This window comes from Toxorhynchites rutilus, chromosome 3 (assembly GCF_029784135.1).
Source record: "Toxorhynchites rutilus septentrionalis strain SRP chromosome 3, ASM2978413v1, whole genome shotgun sequence".
In the NCBI taxonomy this organism is placed as follows: domain Eukaryota; kingdom Metazoa; phylum Arthropoda; class Insecta; order Diptera; family Culicidae; genus Toxorhynchites; species Toxorhynchites rutilus.
Genome location: NC_073746.1, coordinates 274203376 through 274222266, shown reverse-complemented (window position 1 = coordinate 274222266; position 18891 = coordinate 274203376). Strand labels below are relative to the sequence as shown.

The window sequence follows — 18891 nt, the reverse complement described above, 5'->3', positions numbered from 1 at the left end:
AAATTCGGTAAGCATTTGCCATGTATGTATATGGCCTCCACATTTGCATGCATATGCCAGTTAGGCGCATTATATGCCAACCAAATTTTAGGGCATATGATGTTATATATACGCTTGTTATGCGATTTAATGTTTGCTGGGTATGATGTTATATATACGCTTGTTATGCGATTTAATGTTTGCTGGGGAGGCACCACACAGTCTCGCATTGGAGGCGTTTTTGACCTGTAATTGGACATTGGCGATGAGAGTGGTACAATGTCGACGTCTGATGGCGACTTTAAATGTGGGGCCATAATTTTGGCCCGGGCTTGATGTTTACAAAAATGTTCAATTAGAGGTAAGAATGTCCAATTAAACGTGTCGCATTGCAGCTAAATGTCGCATTAAATGTAACGCACGTTAAACGTGTCGTTCAGTTAGCTAAATGTCGCATTAAATGTAACTTACTGTATATGATTGTGATCCGACAGTGCGTCTAAAGATGGAAAAAAAATTAAACTAGTCCCAAATAAGGAAAATAGTAAAAGGGCAATCTATTTTTCACTCTCACTGTATATCAACTGTGGCAATTATAGCTTCGAAACACATACAAAACAGCATACATTGAAGGACCCCTCCCCAATCCAGGATACAAAACAGTGATACAAAACTCAACCAAATGCTAACAGAAAATAACAAATTATTTATGTGCAAGGATTCTAGCTTTATTTTGATGTATATAGTGCACATAAATGTGAAGCAATTGTAATTTACTATCATTTGAATATTGTTTGTGAGATTTCTAAGGGATTCGATAGTAACATTTGACTCTTAACGGTAAGTTGTGATTAGTTTAACCGCCAACAATCAGCGAATGAGCAATCACATAACCTTGAACAGTTCCGCAATTTTAAAAAATTCGTTTTGTTTACCTCTATCAGCGCATAGAGAAAATCGTTTGGATGTCACTTTCCGCCAAAATAGATTGGTTGCGGAAGGGCTTTGGCAAGAAATCCACTGCCGGTAAGACCAAGCAAGATGTGGAAGATTATGTTGGAAGCATCCCTAAGCAAGTGGATCGGGAAAAAGTTGCGATTTATGTTTACAAAGAACTGCTGGATGTATACTCCGAACTGAATGATACGGATGAAGAGCAGCGCAGTGCGTTACAGGAAACGTTAAAATACTTGATAGAATCGTGTCGAGAAGCTGACGATAGTATCCGGTGCCATTTTCTGTTGCGTACGTACAATATGGTGGTGAAGTTTAATGGAAAAGAGGTAGGTTTCTAGCGCACCGGTTGAGAACGTAACGATAATTACTGTGACCCTTCTCGTTCCAGAGCAAACGTCATATGATTGTCAACTGTTGTCGGCTGCTGGCACAATGTCCTCCGGTCGAGGAACAATTGGAGCTGTTCCATCGAGTGAGTAGAGTAGTGCTCAAAGTAGTGTGTGATTTGAACGGAAAAAAGGCCAAAGTGAAAACCCCACAAGAGCAGCAATCCATGGCGGGTGGTTTAGATTTCATATGCTCGACTAATTTGCAGCTAGCAGAGCAGTGGGCATGCTCTGATGCGCCGGAAGTTCGCGCTAAGGCTATCGCTATTTTCAAGGATGTGTTCGACAATGCAACGGCACTGCTTTACCGGTTATTCAGTATGGAACAAACGCGGGCGGTGGATTTTTACAGGGCGGTGGTTGACGTGTTCAAAACGAAAGGCCGATTTACCGACCGTGAGATGACGGATTTATTCCAAGGCAGTCTTCTATATCTGGAGAGCATATTGAGTTTGGGAGAGGCCTCCAAACCATATCTACAATTTGCCGGATTCCTTGCAGTATTCGAACGGATAAATAGTGAACCCACTGTAAGCTATGTAAGAATTTTAAGGAATTATCTGGAGTTTCAAAGCAGCTCAGTGGCGGATGGGGAAATATTGATTTCTCTATCAGGGAAATTGAAAGAATTGAGTGGTAGCTTTTGCTCTGACCCTCTTCTAGTGGAGATAGTTATTTTTATAACAATACAGCTCAGGATCCATATAGACCAAATAAAACAGCAAGCACTTTGTGTGGCTCCTGGGATCATAGATCTATGCAAGTCGCTCATAAAATTCAGCAAATACTGCCCGAGGAATCATACACAGATTTGCGCACGCTGCGGGAGCTCCAATCGGCATATGGTTGATTATATTTCTACGATGGTTATCCGCATGGCGATGATAATGGCCGAATCAGGTCAGCAGATTAGTCCGGACATGGTAGTTCTCGTTAATGGGTTTCTGAAACACAAGATGTTGACGCTGGATGACTTGAATTGCGAGAAGAAAAACTCATTGCTAGATTCCGGATTGAGATTTAGCGTCAACTGGATTCGCATGAGCTTGCAACTGGTTGCTGGGAAAGAGCTGCTGGATTTGTCTCTGTTGGTAGTTGATTTTAAGTATCGTTATGGATTTGATTTTCTGACCCCAAGTTATTTAATACGGCTGGTTGAAAATTGTTTCAAAGATGTTGGATCTTGTCAGAACATAATCGACATTAAGTTAGTGAAATTACTCATGTTGGTACGAGACGAAATTCCCGAGAAGGACCCGTCGAAAGAACTGGATGGAATTGTGTATGCGATAATTAATCATCAAATTAACGACAGTAGCGATGAAATTCGTGCCATGAATATTGTACAATTGATTGAACGTCCGGATTTCAACAAGTACAACTTTCCAATCGATACGAGATTGACAGAGCAAGAGAAAGCTTCTATTCTGCTGACGGAAATGAACTGGGCGTCTCGCTACAAAAACTGTAATATTGTTGAGTATTTTCATCTGCTTCGCCAATTGAACGCTGATCCGGTACAGCTTGGAATGACAATCTACATGTTTCAAGACGGTGGAATATTTCAAATACCCGATGAAACAATCGAAGCATTGAAGGTTAGCATTCAGAAATTCCGCCCGAAAAGTACACTTGACAAAATCCGTCGCCATGGCTCATTAGGTGTTTTGAATTACTACGGATTCGGATCAATATCGAAAGAGGTCGTAGCGAAACTGAAGGACTGTCAGTTGAACAAAGATAGTCTCAAAAACGATCAGATAAATGACATATTGAGGGAGAACGTGATGGATCAAGAACAAATCATGTTTCATCAGCTCGAGCAAACGTACGAACATTTTCGAGATATGATAATCAGTTTAGCGGATTGCTCTTTTCAACATTTCAACATTATTTATTCGGTAAGTCAAATCTCGTCCATGTTGGACAACACTTGTCGGTTCTTCCAAATTTGTTACCACCCAAGACGCTCCGTTGAAATGCAATTGTTGAACTACATTCTCGTCAGTCAAAAGTCTGACCGTGCCCTGGACCTCTGCTGTTGTCTCGGCTTTCTTATCGAAAATTTCCAAATATACCAACAAATCCTGGAGGACCCGGTGTATAGAAAAGCGTGGGTGCCGAAGCTCGACGAACTTGTACAGAAGGCTGCCGAGATTGTGAAATCCAATGAGAGCAGCTTCGCTAGCGTTCCCGAATCTCGCAAGTATCACTTCATGAACCTCTATCTAGCTCTAGCGTTATACCAGGCATCACGAAATAATCTCCCAGACTCAATCCGTCATCTGCGGAAGCTAACTTTATTGCTTGAACAGCACTCCCTGAACGCTAGTGCACTTGCCATCATTCGTGGTCGAATCTATCACACTCTGTTCCGGCTGATTGTTGTTTATCAGGCTCCTCCCCCACGTGGCATGTCTGTGCGCATTTTCATCCGCTTGATGCTCGGACATTATAATACAATCCAGAAGTTACCCACGGATCAGGCATTCATCGTGTCCACAAGTACGCTGGAGATGACGGTGGAAGCGCTAAGATATATGATGATCCGGTACGACACCGACCGGATCGAGGCCAATGTGGAGCAGATCCTGCGGTTTGTGCTCCGCCGTGGCGCTGGCCTAAGGGCGTTGCAAATTCTCGGAATGTATGCCTCGATGAGCGCCGATGGTGAGAAGGAAGATAAATGCAGGGTAAGTTGTCACCTTTTTTCAATAAGGTAGGTTTCTTAGATATTGAATTCATCTTTATTCTGGTTTTCTTCTCCTTCTGTAGGAGTTTTGAATCACTGCGACCATTAGTTTGATCTATTGTAGTGCACTCTAGATTGCTATATATGCACTGTCAGTTCGTTCCATCACTCAGTGAATAAGTGATAGCCGTACTAAGACTTTTCATCTCCCCCCAGGAAGGTATGACTTCCTTTATGAAGTTCCTTACCTTTTTTTGGTTCAGCAGACCAAATCTCGTTAGGCATAATAATGTCCTTTTCAAGAATCCGAAGGCTTCACTGAACTAATATACTGCATTGACAGTTTCAGCTTCGAAATTACAGAAACGACAATTATCATCTGTCAGTTTTCCGATTTTTTAAGATGATACCTGCTCGGACAGTGTCCGGTCAATGTACTCAAATCTGCCTTATTCAAACTGAGTAGGCTGCGTGTTATTCTGTTACAAGGTGTAATGAATAATTTGGATTTTCTTGGTGTTGATAGCGGCCTCCAGTTGGCCGCAATCATCGCTGTTTCCCAGGTTTTGTGCTGTGATTTCAGGCATGAGATAGATAATCCACATGATGGCTCAGACCCGATGAATTTAGTTGAAGATCCAAATCATGCTAAAAGATCGTCTTTTTCATTACCCTCTTGTTAGTAGCAGCTAGTTGTTTAAGCATAGAATGCATTCCCAACCTAGCTTTGACTGACGTGTGTATGCTTTCAATGCATGAAGAAGACACATAGGGTAGATAGGGGCAATATGGTCCCCCTAAGAACGAAACGTCCTAAATCATGTAGGAACATCTATAAATTATGCTACATATTAAAATCTCACGATTTGAAATCTTTTTGATCGATGTAGATTGTATGAATACGTTTTAAAAATGATTTATGTGGAAAAACTTTAAAAAATGTGTTCCATTTCCATCGATCGAAAACACTACGGGGCAAAATGGGCCATCATGCGGGGCAATATGACCATGTTTATTGATTCAATAATTTAAGCATGTTTTTGTAGGGGAATAACGTAACGAGTTCATAAAACGAAAGCTTATTCTATTTTGCAACTTCTACGTGTATTTCATTGGATACCATTCAGTTTGCATGCACAAAAACAACAATGTGATCAACGTGATTGGACTACAATTTTACGTTGCTCAAATCAGGAACAGAGAATATCTGTGCATCGAAAGCATTGGTTCCGTTTATCGCCACCCGTAGAGAACTGAATTGTGTCCCACAGTAGCAACATAAGGTGTCCTGTGGAATATTCTATAATGGTTATTCCTTGCTCAGCACCCTGCGCTCATCTGCATTTTTCTCCGCATTGCTAGGATTTTGGAATTTTTGGTCTGCACCTGTTGAATAAAGATAATAATTTTTATTTTACTTGCCGCTCCTATGGAAACAAAGATAGTTACTGGAATCACTGATGTTTTATCGACGTTGAATTGCCTTTCTGTTGGAGTGTTGTATTTCTGCTGTACGTCCTCCAGTAAATCGTAGAATTCCGACTGCAACGCGATTGAATCATTTAGTCCTAGCGGCGGATGTTGATTCTGGTGTATGATGTGAGATTTGTGGGTGACACTTTCGAAAACCAGCCAGCCAATCTATTCCGGCTAATTGATTTTGACTATTGAAAGGGTGAGAAATATGGAACAGCAAAGGGTCTGCACAACGTAGACAACGTTTAAGTGGTTCTCGCGGGACCCAATGCACTAAGGATGCTTGTAACACTGTCGTACTTCTCTTCGCTGCATCGGTGGCCGCGTTCACGGTCTGTGACCACTTTTTACAATCGGATGTTCTGATATAATTCCGCACCATGATTCCACATCTAACTATTTCCAACTATGTTTACAAATTTTCACAGCTGTTTTTACAGGTTATGTTGAAAAAATATCTGGTCATAATGCCCCAATCAGGTATGCCCATTTCGCCCCGTACATTTACGCTCAATAAAAATGATGTTCAGAAATAATAGCAGTACGAATTGATATAAAGAGTCATAAATTTCAGCATGGAGCGTACAGAGCTTATTTTGTTGACTGTTTTTTTACATGTTTTTCGTGATAATCAGTCAGTGTGATATTTCTCTCAATATCTTTATACAACAATTGAATTTGAATACGGTTTTCACGAAGATACTTAATAAGAGTATTTCTAACACAATTGTTGGCAAATAAGTGTTATTGGTTCAATAACAAGCCCAAACGAACGGTGGCCCATTTTGCCCCGCCTGGTCATATTGCCCCTATCTACCCTATATTGGCATACCCGTATTTTTTAGCTTAACAAATATTAGAACATGTGAGAATAGCATATATTTTTCTGCTTGGAAAACTATAGGCTACTGTCCCATTGAAATTGGCATGTCGATTCCTGGTCCAGTTATCCCAGCTCCTGTAGATTTACAAATTTTATCGGTATAAAACACAAAACGGTATCGGTATAAAACACATACTGGACGAGTTTTAGGGCCACCTTTTTCCTTTTCGCCGCGATTGAATTTAATCACTTTGAAGGGAACACTGAATAGTCCACTCTTCATTTATACTTACTGTAGTGTTCAGTTGAAAATAAAGTGACCAGATGGTCAGAGGTCTAACACGGGACACAAAAAACAAAACGTTATGTATATACGTTATGTGAACATAAACCATAGTTTAGCGGGTCTAAACTGATCAATACTATTTCTTTCTGGGTATCGGCACTTAGTTGTGATTTTTCGATGGTTTAGATTTTGTTTACGCCCGAAAATCACTTGCTCAATCAGAGCATTTACGCCTGGCAAGCACGATTCAAATTCTACAATTTTCTTCAAATTACCGAATGGAATGCTCGAAGATTTCAATTCAATTTCATCGATTTTAATGTTAACGTTAGCATTCAAATTAAATGGACTAATTTCGGATGGCGATAAAAGATAATTTATAGGAACAATTTTTCTTCAAATCTTACGTTTATTAAGTTAAAAACAAAAATGATTCAAGGTTGTTGATTCGCAGCAGCAGCACTGTCAAGCAACTTGATGATTTTCCCATACTGCAAGCTCCACCCCACAGCGAAGGAGTTGGGCATCCTGAGGCGCTTTGTGTCCGCTAGATATAGCCGCTCTGGTATTTTTGCCGCTCCTTAAGCTGGCTTTATGCCGAACCTGGGAAATTCGATTTCGATAATATGACCAGTACGGGCTCGTTTACAGCGAACGATCCGTTGGACCCAATTTTCCTCTATTCGGCCACACATTTCGACCGGAATGTTGCGAAATTGGCGTTGGATGTTGTCTCTGAGCTTTTCTTAGGTTGCTGGCTTGTTGGCATAGACCAGTGACTTGACAATCCAATAGCGTCAAATCGCATGAACGAATCGGCCAATCGACAAGCCCATTTCTCGAAATAACACGTTTACCAAACTTACTTTTCAATAATTCCATTGTAACGTGCGCTGTGTGGCAAGTGGCACCGCCTTGTTGGAATCACGTATCATTGATGTTAAGATCTTCCAATTTTGGTCAAAAATAGTCTTCCAAAATGTCGCGATAGCGCTCTCCATTGACGATAACATGACGGTCGTTCTCATCGACGAAAAATCACTCCTCTGGCATGAAAACCACACAAAACAGTTTTTTTGGGGATGCAATGATGTTTCTTGAAGTATATGTGGGTTTGCATCTGACGCATATAACGCATATTTTGCTTGTTGACAAAGCCATTTAGCCAGAAATGAGCTTCATCGCTGAAGATGATTTTGAGATGAAAACGATCCATTTCTTCAGTATTCGCCAGAGCTCAATCGGAGAAGTTTCGGCGCTTCATATGATCAAGTGGCTTTAGTTTTTGAGTCAATTTGATCTTGTAAAGATGTAGCCCAAGATCTTTTGAGGCTTGTCAGATGCCCAATAATAATTACTACATTACTACATGGGCTGAAAAGTCCCAGATTTCTAATGAAAACAATTGTTTCTTGGGCAAAGCTGTATTTATTCCTAAACATAGTTTTCTTCGAGGGCAATACAATTGGTATAGCGAGTTCCTAACATTTCCCTTTCTGTAGTATGAATCGTTGAAGTCTTTGAAATATGCCTCATTTTCTGCGATGACTTCCTCATTCGATGTGAATCTCTTTCCCTGGAGTAACCGACTGAGGTTTTGAAACATAAAGTAGTCGCTGGAGGCCAAGTCTCGAGAATATGGTGGGTGAGCAACCAATTGGAATCGTAATTGGTCCAACTTGACCATCGCATTTAAGGACGTATGCGATGATGTGTTGTGATGGTACAGAACTTTTTTCTTCGCCATATGGGGCTGTTTTAACGCTGCATTATACTTTCCGGTATTTTTTTCCCTTCTGCAGGTAATCGATGAAGATTATGCCATGCGCATCCCAAAAAAAACGGTGGCTAAACTCTTCCCGGCCGACCGTTGGTCTTTTGGCCGCTTTGGTCGGCTTTCGTGGCTTGTCAGCCTCTCTGCAGACTGCCTATTGAACTCAGGAGTGTGCTAATGGATCCACGTTTCATCCATTGTCAAAAAAAGTCGAGAGAAGTCCACTCAATTACGCTTCAACAATGCCAAACCGGCTGTTGAATCTTCAACCGCTGTTTTTGGTCGACGGTCAGCAAACGCGGAATCCATCGCGCGGATAGCTTTTTCATGTCCAAAATGTCGTACAAATGTCGTTGTCATTGGTTCGACAACTCGCAAGCAGATCGGACAAGTTTTTAATCGATCCAACAAAGGTGTTTTTTTTCACATCGAATAATAGTGTTCTTTTTCACCGGTTGCGCTTGCGAGTGGAGCGAAGTTTAAAGTGGTGCGCGCTGAGGATCCAAATCAGACACATTCATCACACACGCCACACAGCCGCGGCAAGTAGAAATTTATTTTTCTTTTGTTTCCCTATCATTCCTTATACCTTCTGTGCACGATTTACACCATTGTTCAACTTTGTGTTAACCAAATCGGCAAACGTTGGCATTAGGGGTGATCATTATTTCTTATATACCGTTGAACTTTTATTGGAATTTTGTTTTCATTTTATCATTTTATTTAACATAAAATAAATTGAATTTAATATTCGCATCATAACCTTACAAAAAATATTTTTTTCACTTATTTATTTATTTTGATTATCATTATATTCTGTTCATATCGAACGGTTGACCGATTTTTTTTATATGGCTGAGGGCGGGAAGGATCCCCCATCGACGCCATTGAATATTTCCGATACCGATCCTCCTCCTGAAGAGCAGGAAGATGAAGCAGAAATTGAGGAAGAAACTTCTGTATATGAAGTTGGAAGTTCCGAAGATGAGGACATTGAAGAAAAACAGGATTTTCGTCCAAAAGAATACCCTAGAGACTCCAAAGGCCCATTCATTGTATACTTTAGACGAAAATCTAAACCTCTCAATGTCATTCGTATCTCGAAGGAACTTACTCAGAAGTTTTCCGAAGTTACCGAGATTACACGGATGGGGCCAGACAAACTACTAGTTGTCGTCTCAAGCAGGACCCAAGCGAACGAAATCACGCGCTGCGACCTCTTTGCGATTGAGTATCGCGTATACGTGCCCTGTTGCAACGTCGAAATAGACGGCGTAATAACCGAAAAGGGTTTGACTCGAAAAGAGATTATCGATGGTGTCGGTCGCTTCAAGAACTCTTCACTAAAAACTGTGAAGATTCTTGCATGCGATCGACTGAAATCTGTGTCACAAAAAAATGACAAAAGGGTTCTCAATCGGACAAACTCTTTTCGTGTGACTTTTGAGGGTTCCGCCCTTCCAAACTACGTTGCAATAGGTGCACTTCGTTTACCTGTTCGGTTGTTTGTACCCCGGGTAATGAAATGCAACAAATGTATGCAACTCGGTCACACGGCCGCCTATTGTTGCAATAAAAAACGTTGCGCAGATTGTGGAGAGAGCCATGATGAGAATCCTTGCCCGAAAGAGCGCAAGTGTTTTCATTGCGGCGGGACTCCTCATGATATTATTCAATGCCCGGTGTACAAACAACGAGGGGAAAAAATCAAGCGTTCCTTAAAGGAACGTTCCAAGCGGACTTATGCAGAAATGCTTAAGAGTTCCGTTCCAACGACTCAGGACAATCCCTACTCCATTCTGCAGAACGACGAGCCTGCTGCTGACGCTCTCAATGCAGGAAGTTCCGGTACATCGCAGGGTGCCGTCAGGAAAAGAAAAATTACTTCTTTTCCTTCACTCCCCAGAAAGACGACCGAAACTTCCCAAGTTGGAATGAAAACTCGAATTGAACGTGCTGAGAATAGACCGAAGCAAGTACCTCCTGGTTTAAGCAGTTCTTCCACGCACCAGGGGTCCTCAGCACTTCCCGGAGCAGCACCCACCCGGTCTGTTCCATTTTCGCGGTCGAGGCAACAGCCACAATCTGGTTTGCTTGCGCTTTCTGACCTGGTGGACAATATTTTGAATGCTCTAAATATAAATGACCCTCTTAAAAGCATAGTATTATGTTTGCTTCCGATTGTGAGAACATTTTTGAAAGAAAAATGTGGTTTTTTAGCAGCGTTCTTTTCCCTCGATGCCTGATTCAGTGCAAGAGGTCAAGGATTTGACCACTGTAATACAGTGGAATTGCAGAAGCATCATCCCTAAACTAGATCAATTTAAATTTTTAGTTCATAGCTCTAACTGTGATGTATTTTCCCTCTGTGAAACATGGCTTTCTTCAGCCGACGAGCTGAATTTCCACGATTTCAACATTATTCGCCTCGATCGAAATGACTCGTTTGGTGGCGTACTATTGGGGATCAAAAAATGTCACTCCTTCTATAGAGTCACTCTCCCATCGATGACAGGCATTGAAGTTGTTGCTTGCCAGACACAAATCAATGGCAAAGACTTCTGCATTGCCTCGATATATATTCCTCCAAGAACCATGGTCGGCCGCCATCAGTTTTTTGATATCATCGCGGCATTGCCGGAGCCGCGGCTAATCTTAGGTGACCTCAACTCCCATGGAACAGCATGGGGGTCACACTATGATGACAGCCGTGCCACGTTGATTTATGATCTGTGCGACAACTTCAACATGACAGTTTTAAATACAGGGGAAGCAACTAGGATAGCCAACCCTCCTGCACGGGCAAGTATGCTAGACATATCACTTTGCTCTTCTTCATTATCCCTGGATTGCACGTGGAAGGTAATCCAAGATCCCCACGGTAGTGATCACCTGCCAATAATTTTATCGATCGCCAATGAATCAGGTTCTCGTGAGTCAGTCGATATTGCGTATGACCTCACGAAAAATAATGACTGGAGAAAATTTGCAGAAATAATATCTGAAGCACTTGTTTCAATGCATGAACTTCCTCCACTCGAAGAGTATAACTTTATATCGAGTTTGATTTACGAAAGCGCACTTCAAGCTCAAAAGAAACGTGTTCCTGCTACCACTTTCCGACGTCATCCTCCATCACTTTGGTGGGACAAGGAGTGTTCAAAGGTCTACCTTGAAAAATCATCCGCTTTCAAAAAATTCAGGAAAACTGGATTAGTGGAATGGTTTCGAAAGTACCAAGCTCTAGAAGCCAAACTAAAAGGTCTGATTAAAGCAAAAAAGCGTGGATATTGGCGGAAGTTCGTCAATCGTTTGTCAAGAATGACAGCTATGAGCACTCTTTGGAATACGGCTAGGAGAATGCGTGGCTGGAACTATACAAATGAAAGTGAGGAATACTCTGACCGTTGGATTTTCAAATTTGCAAGAAAGGTTTGTCCCGATTCCGTTCCTGCACAAAACGTCGTACGCGACATTCCGCTCCAAGGCGATTATGAGAATTTTTCGATGGTAGAATTCTCAATTGCACTTCTCTCATGTAACAATTCAGCTCCGGGGTCGGACAAGATTAAATTCAACTTATTGAAGAATCTTCCCGACTTGGCAAAACAGCGTTTGCTGAACTTGTTCAACAAGTTTCTGGAGCTTAATATAGTCCCGCATGACTGGAGACAAGTGAGAGTGATAGCCATACGAAAACCCAACAAGCCGGCTTGCGATCACAATTCGTATAGGCCGATTGCAATGTTATCCTGTATTCGTAAATTGTTGGAGAAAATGATTCTACTTCGTTTGGACAAGTGGGTTGAAACGAACAATTTGCTGTCAAATACGCAGTTTGGCTTCCGCCGAGGTAAAGGGACGAATGATTGTCTCGCGCTGCTATCTTCTGAAATCCAAATCGCATTTGCTCGCAAAGAACAAATGGCTTCCGTTTTTCTCGATATCAAAGGGGCATTTGATTCAGTTTCCATGGAAATTCTCTCAGAGAAACTTCATAATCGTGGACTTTCACCAATTCTGAATAATTTCCTGTACAATTTACTCTCAGAAAAGCACATGTTTTTCAATCATGGCAGCTTGAAATCTTCTCGATACAGTTTTATGGGCCTACCGCAAGGCTCCTGCCTAAGCCCCCTCTTGTACAGTTTTTACGTCAATGATATAGATGATTGTCTAACTAGAGATTGCACGTTGAGACAACTTGCAGACGATGGAGTTATTTCCATCACGGGTACTAATCCCGCCGTTCTGCAAAAATCCTTGCAAGATACCCTGAACAACCTGTTCACGTGGGCTCTCAAGCTGGGTATCGAATTCTCTACGGAGAAAACTGAAATGGTCGTTTTTTCTAGGAAGCACGAACCCGTCCAATTCCAGCTTCACCTATCCGGCAAAGCGATCAGGCACTCGATGTTTTTCAAATACCTTGGAGTATATTTTGACTCTAAATGTACCTGGGGAATACACATTGCGTATTTGAAACAGAAATGCCAGCAAAGAATCAATTTTCTCCAAACAATAACCGGAACATGGTGGGGCGCCCATCCAGGAGACCTCATTCAGTTGTACAAAACAACGATATTATCAGTGTTGGAATATGGCAGTTTTTGCTTCCGATCAGCTGCCAGAATTCATATTCTCAAGCTGGAGAGAATACAATATCGTTGTTTGCGTATAGCAATGGGGTGTTTGCATTCGACACATACGATGAGTCTCGAAGTCTTGGCAGGAGTACCCCCGCTTACTCTTCGATTCACAGAATTATCCTACAGATTTCTCATCCGTTGCAAGATTATGAATCCATTGGTGATTGATAACTTCGAAAATCTACTCCAACTGACTCCTCAGTCAAGTTTTATGTCTTTGTACCATGATTTCCTTACCCATGAAGTACACCCTTCACCGGGCATCTCCAACCAATTTTGCTTCCCATACTTTTGCAATTCCTCTGTCAATTTTGATCTGTCCATGCGACAAAAAATCCATGGAATCCCAGATCATCTACGCTCCGATTCTATTCCGCCGATATTTTCGGCAGAATATGGGAAAGTTAGATCTGATAAAATGTTCTTTACTGACGGTTCATTCATAAACGGGTCCACTGGCTTCGGCATCTTCAATGAAAATTCCAGTGCCTCTTTCAAACTCAAAGATCCTTGTTCCGTGTATGTCGCTGAACTGGGTGCGATATACTACGCACTAGGGATCATTGAAACATTGCCCATCGACCATTATTTTATTTTTTCAGACAGTCTCAGCTCAATAGAGGCAATTCGTTCAATGAAAGTTGATAAACGCTCATCTTTTTTCCTAACAAGAATAAGACATCTATTGAGTGTTTTGGTCGAAAAATTATTCAAGATTACCTTAGCATGGGTTCCCTCTCATTGCTCGATTCCGGGGAATGAGAAAGCGGACTCGCTAGCTAAGGTGGGCGCTTCAGAAGGCACACTTTTTGAAAGGCAAATTGCTTATAACGAATTTTTTCACATTCCTCGTCAGGACACACTCGTTAGTTGGCAGCGCATGTGGAGTGAAGATGAGTTCGGTCGTTGGTTACACACGATTATCCCTAAGGTTTCGACGAAAGCTTGGTTTAAGGGATTGAATGTCGGTCGTGATTTCATTCGCGTGATATCTCGGCTTATGTCCAATCACTACAACCTAAACGCGCATCTCTATCGCATTGGGCTCGCAGCAAACAATCTTTGTGATTGTGGCGATGGCTACCACGACATCGAGCATGTTGTCTGGTCGTGTATCCGGTTCCATGCTGCTCGCTCTCAGCTCTCTAGAGCACTGAGAGCAAAAGGCAGACAATCGGACATCCCCGTCCGGGATATCTTAGGTAGCCGTAATCCTGATCTTCTGCTTCATCTATACCTGTTCCTCAGAAACGCCGATGTCCTACAAAATGTATCCCACTCGTTCTTTTAAAATGCTTACGGCCCCAGTTAACTCGCGTAACTTCACTTTACGATCGTTCAAAACGAATCGATGCACTTGTTTTACGATTCCTTCGAAGTGAGGAAGAATATGTCTTCGAACAATATTAATTGATGGTAGACAACAACACTATATAGGTAAGTTGAATACCGACGGCCGACATACTGCAACAAACATTTGGAAATAATTGGCAGAGATTAGGACCATCATTTAATAGAGTAAGGAGGATTTAACAGACTCGCCTGAGGTTATAGCGAACTTGAGGTAGAATTGAGCGAATTTTAGCGAGGATAGAATGATTGCACTGCAAATCGAAAGACATCCCTGAAAATTCCAACAAATTCTCTACAAGGTCAACCTGCTACCTTGACGAAAAAAAATTATCTAAATCCCAAAAAGTGCAAAAAACAGGTTTTTTGTAGTGCTCAAGAAAACCCTCCGCAACCTTGAAAATATTGAAGCAAGTTGCAAAGTTCCAATGACTAAACATATTCAGCGCAATGTATCCCCGAAACCCCTGTGAATGTTGAACCATTCACCATCAGAAACGTAGCGGCAACTTTTTGTTCAAACGAAAGCATCTCTACATTCAAAAATCCTACAGGAATCTTCTAGGAATCAAACGAAAACTGGAAGGTTAATTGGATTTGCCGTTGGTTTTGCCAAAAAATTACTTTAGTCTACAAACGTCCTGAAAAACCGAAAAAAGAAATCGACTATCTACTCCCTTCCGACACCCCCCTCCACCAATACACACGCCCGCACCAGCCTGCAGAATACTTCAAAATTTTAAAGTTGAAGCTTGAAGTTGAACATCTTCACACTTTGACTCTCCATGAAGCCACAGCACTCATTAAAATCATCCAAAAATTATTTGTGGTATAACCGCAAGGTAGACGTAGGACTACTGTTGGCTCGGTAGAAATTTGTTTGAAGTTTCATCTGAATCAATTTTCAATGAATGAATCAATAAATATTTTGAAAGAACGCTAGAGATTTTTCTCGTTAGTGTGTGAGTGGATGAGTATAAGTATGGAATCATTTATGCAGGGATACACATGAAATTCAACTCATTTGAAATTGTTAGTGGTCCTGAAAAGAACCGAGGGGCCTTGATTTTGCGTCCGTGTTCAGGAACACATTCTGATCAGCACAAATACAAGCGAGTAAAAAGTACTCGCAGTATGTATCTACTACGACGATTTCCCAGGCGACTTGATTATGCATCGTCAACGAATTAAATTGTTATGATTTCAATAGCTTGCTTCCAAAGCAATTGTTTAATCTAAATGACCCTGTATATATTTGTGTAATTTCATTAGCCTGTTTTCACATACATTTTCAATCTATCAAAAAAAAAAGTTTTCTGGTAAATAAGTAACAAGAATAGACATTTTATCCTTCGAATAAAGTGATTATCATATCACTTCGTTTAGCCGGAAACGAATTATTAACTCTCAAAGGAGCAATCGATTAATCCTCGGAAATACCCTACGCAAATAACATCTCCCTCTCATTCGATTAGAAAATGGCTGCTTTCTTTGATATGTTGGCTCCGTTCAGTCTGGTGGCAGAATAGAAACGGGATTTGGAGAGAAGAGCATAGTGTTTAGGCGAGTGAGCGAGATCATTCTGCTGTCACTACACAATCACGACTGAATGGATTTCTGAGCGGACGTTAGTTTATATACAGGTTTGTGTGATTTCTATTGAAACTATTGAAACAAGTTTTCGTGTAAGTGTAACGTCCTCGTTTTCGAAACTTTGGACTTACACCCCAATACAGAAATGATAGACGTAATCCTACGTCAAAATAAGGATTTGATTCAGATTGCCGAAACGGAACATCCGTACCAAGTGTACCATCTGGTACGATTGATAACAAATTGTGCCAACTGTGCTATTTGACTCCGTGCCGTGCAAAATGGTACAAAATTCGATCGTACCATAGCTCGCGCCGTAACAGTGGTACACGCATACTATTTGTAAAGCTCATCATTTTAGAAAATTTAAGTCAGATTCAGACCGAATGCTGTCCTGATTCTATAACTCGATTGACAAAGTCTACTTCCCCTCTGCAGATGCTTCTTACTTATTTGGATCGACTGTTGATGTTCCGACCGATTAGCACCGACAGCAAGGACCAACTCAAGGTGATCAGTTCACAGTCCACCGATTTGCTTGATGTACCCCTTATCACAATCCAAGAAAATTTCCACACCCTGGATCAAACCCGCAAAGCTGTGAAACATCTGAAGTCACCAACGGTATGTTTGGAATCACGAATCAATGTCTTTGTCCGTAGAATGAACCCTACTAATTGCATTAATTTCAGAAACGGAGTCCTTCTCCGAATCTGTTCCCAGAGCAAGAAGTCGACCACCGGCAGTATTTGGTGAAACATCACAGCGGATGCAGCTGCCAGTTCTGTATACTTCCACAGTACAAGTGTCAAGCCATGCTGGCGATCGCGACCTACGCGCGGTTGGCTTTCCTCAAAGGACGAATCTCGCAGTGCCAGACTATGAACGAAGCTATCTCCGAGCATTGGCCGGTGATGAAGAAAACGCTAGGAGAGTCGATTTTGATCGGACAGAGAGAAGAGTATTTGACGCAATTTGCTCGGATGTTTATGCACTACGGACAGTTTTTGGAGAGCCAGGGATCACTTCAAGGTGCTGCAGCTGAATTCAGTAAAGGTATTGATATTTTGAACGTCATTGACAAATCGGATCCGGGGCTACGGAAGGAAATTGAACTGAACATGGACACACTAAAAGATCTTGAAGTAGGAACCGATCGAAAAGAACACAAACCGAATTTTCCTTGTTTTGTAGAATTTTTGAAGGACAACCCACTCGTGGAAATAGATCCTGTGGTGGAGATGTCGAAACTAGATCTGAGAACACCAAAAGTGGGATCTATGAGAGTTGTACCCAAAACAGCAAGTCGTGCTGATGATCTATTGAAACAAGTCACAAGGAAACGATTGAAAACAAATCTCGCGCTGGAATTCGGCCAAGAGTCCGAACTTGTCAGTGCCATGTCTGGTTTATCGTGTGGTTCTGAAAGACGACCCAAGGCGGTTAGTATTTTTATCGATTCCCCCAGGAAACCTGCCGATGAAGTTGAAAATGGCAAGAAACAATTATTTGCTGAGGAACATTCGTCAACGGAACTGTCCCCGAAGAGGAGAGGACGCAGAAAAAAGGCGGAAAGTGAAACACCTGCAGTTGCCAAGTCTACTCGTAAGAAACGAGCTGTTCCACCGGATTCGGCTGTGAAGACTTCGTCTTCCCATAAGTTATTCAAAGATATATTACTTAAGGGTATTGAGTGTAGCACTCCCAAAATAGTGAACACTGTTACTAAGCGTTGTACCACAGGCAAAAAACCAAAACTTGACACGGCCTATCCAATGCTGAAACGTATCGCACCAAAGAGTCCCGAAATTGTGCAGAATCATTCCTTTAACAGTTCCTTCCGTGATGTACTGCTCAAGTCGTTATCGGAAGACTCGAAGAAAACTTCCCTCGATTCCAGTGTCATTCTGCTGGATGATACAGATGAAGAAGTAGTCAACACAAGTGTATCCGAGTATCATTCCGTTAACGAGGGCAGCAACGGGCTACTCTCACTCAAGAAGTATTCGGATCGTAAGACAGCTGCCATCCAAGGGAGTAGTACTAATAAAAAGATTGCCAAAACACGTCTCCAGTTTGACACCTCGTGTGTTATTGACATCACTACACCGGTCAGTTCGCCGGTGGTGACACCGACGGCTGAGAAATCCAAAGGAGATTCTACTGTCGCAAGTAAAGAAACTGTGAAAAGATCTAGGGGGCGCCCACGAGGCTGTAAAGCGAAAAACGAATCGACGATGGATCTAACTTCGAACATGAAAGATGAAACTGGTTCTAAATCCGTCAGGAGAAAGGCAAGAGGGAAGAACTGAAATGATTGAGCGGCTGTTGGTAAACATCCGCACGTATTTAATATAATTATATTTTTTAGTGAGTTTCACCAGTTTTCAAAAACATCAAATGATAATGCGATTCTCATGCACTGTTCTGGATTAATGCTCAGTGTTTAATTGTTTTATACTTTTGAGTTGGATATTATTATGTTTTCCATCAATAGTGCGCTAGAGTATGTTTTATTCCGAAGTCCTTCAGAAATATGCCCAGTGGAGCCTATTTCCCAGTAGTTGTGACGACAATTCTGCTCTGTGGCGAGGTATATAGTAAAATTAAGTGTGTATTGCAGATTTGAGTGTGTGTATTGCATTGTTCCCAGATATGGTTTCATCGTTATTCTTGATCGTTAATAGGCAATATCAAGGTGTTGGCATTTCTATCATAACATTCTATGCGAGCAAAATGAAAATAATGATGGCATGCCAGCCCCTAGCTCGATACTTGTTTGCTTTTTTAAAAACTCGTTTAACAACTTTAAAGTTATGCTCAGCGAAAAGATCCCTTCCTGATTTTTCAGGAATTTCCAGACTTTTTAGCAAGTTTCCTGTTATTCTAACAAACTCTCAATTTTGGATAATATTTCTCAACTGAT

At 41.5% G+C, this 18891-nt stretch overlaps 1 protein-coding gene across 1 annotated transcript; it reads left to right on the top strand.

The window, feature by feature from the left end:
* The first annotated feature begins 630 nt into the window (after positions 1–630).
* On the top strand, positions 631–18459 carry LOC129778927 (uncharacterized). The gene is made up of 5 exons (XM_055786103.1): positions 631–819; positions 924–1262; positions 1325–4015; positions 16404–16589; positions 16658–18459. The coding sequence occupies exons 2-5, from the start codon at positions 945–947 to the stop codon at positions 18275–18277; spliced, it is 4815 nt and encodes a 1604-aa protein (XP_055642078.1). The 5' UTR covers positions 631–819; positions 924–944; the 3' UTR covers positions 18278–18459.
* Positions 18460–18891: the final 432 nt, after the last annotated feature.

Excerpts from the sequence above, each read along its gene's own strand:
- LOC129778927 (XM_055786103.1), top strand. The coding sequence starts at position 945 with ATGTCACTTTCCGCCAAAATAGATTGGTTGCGGAAGGGCTTTGGCAAG. Across the intron at positions 1,263-1,324 it reads TGAAGTTTAATGGAAAAGAG|AGCAAACGTCATATGATTGT; the intron begins GTAGGTTTCTAG and ends TTCTCGTTCCAG. Across the intron at positions 16,590-16,657 it reads AACATCTGAAGTCACCAACG|AAACGGAGTCCTTCTCCGAA; the intron begins GTATGTTTGGAA and ends CATTAATTTCAG.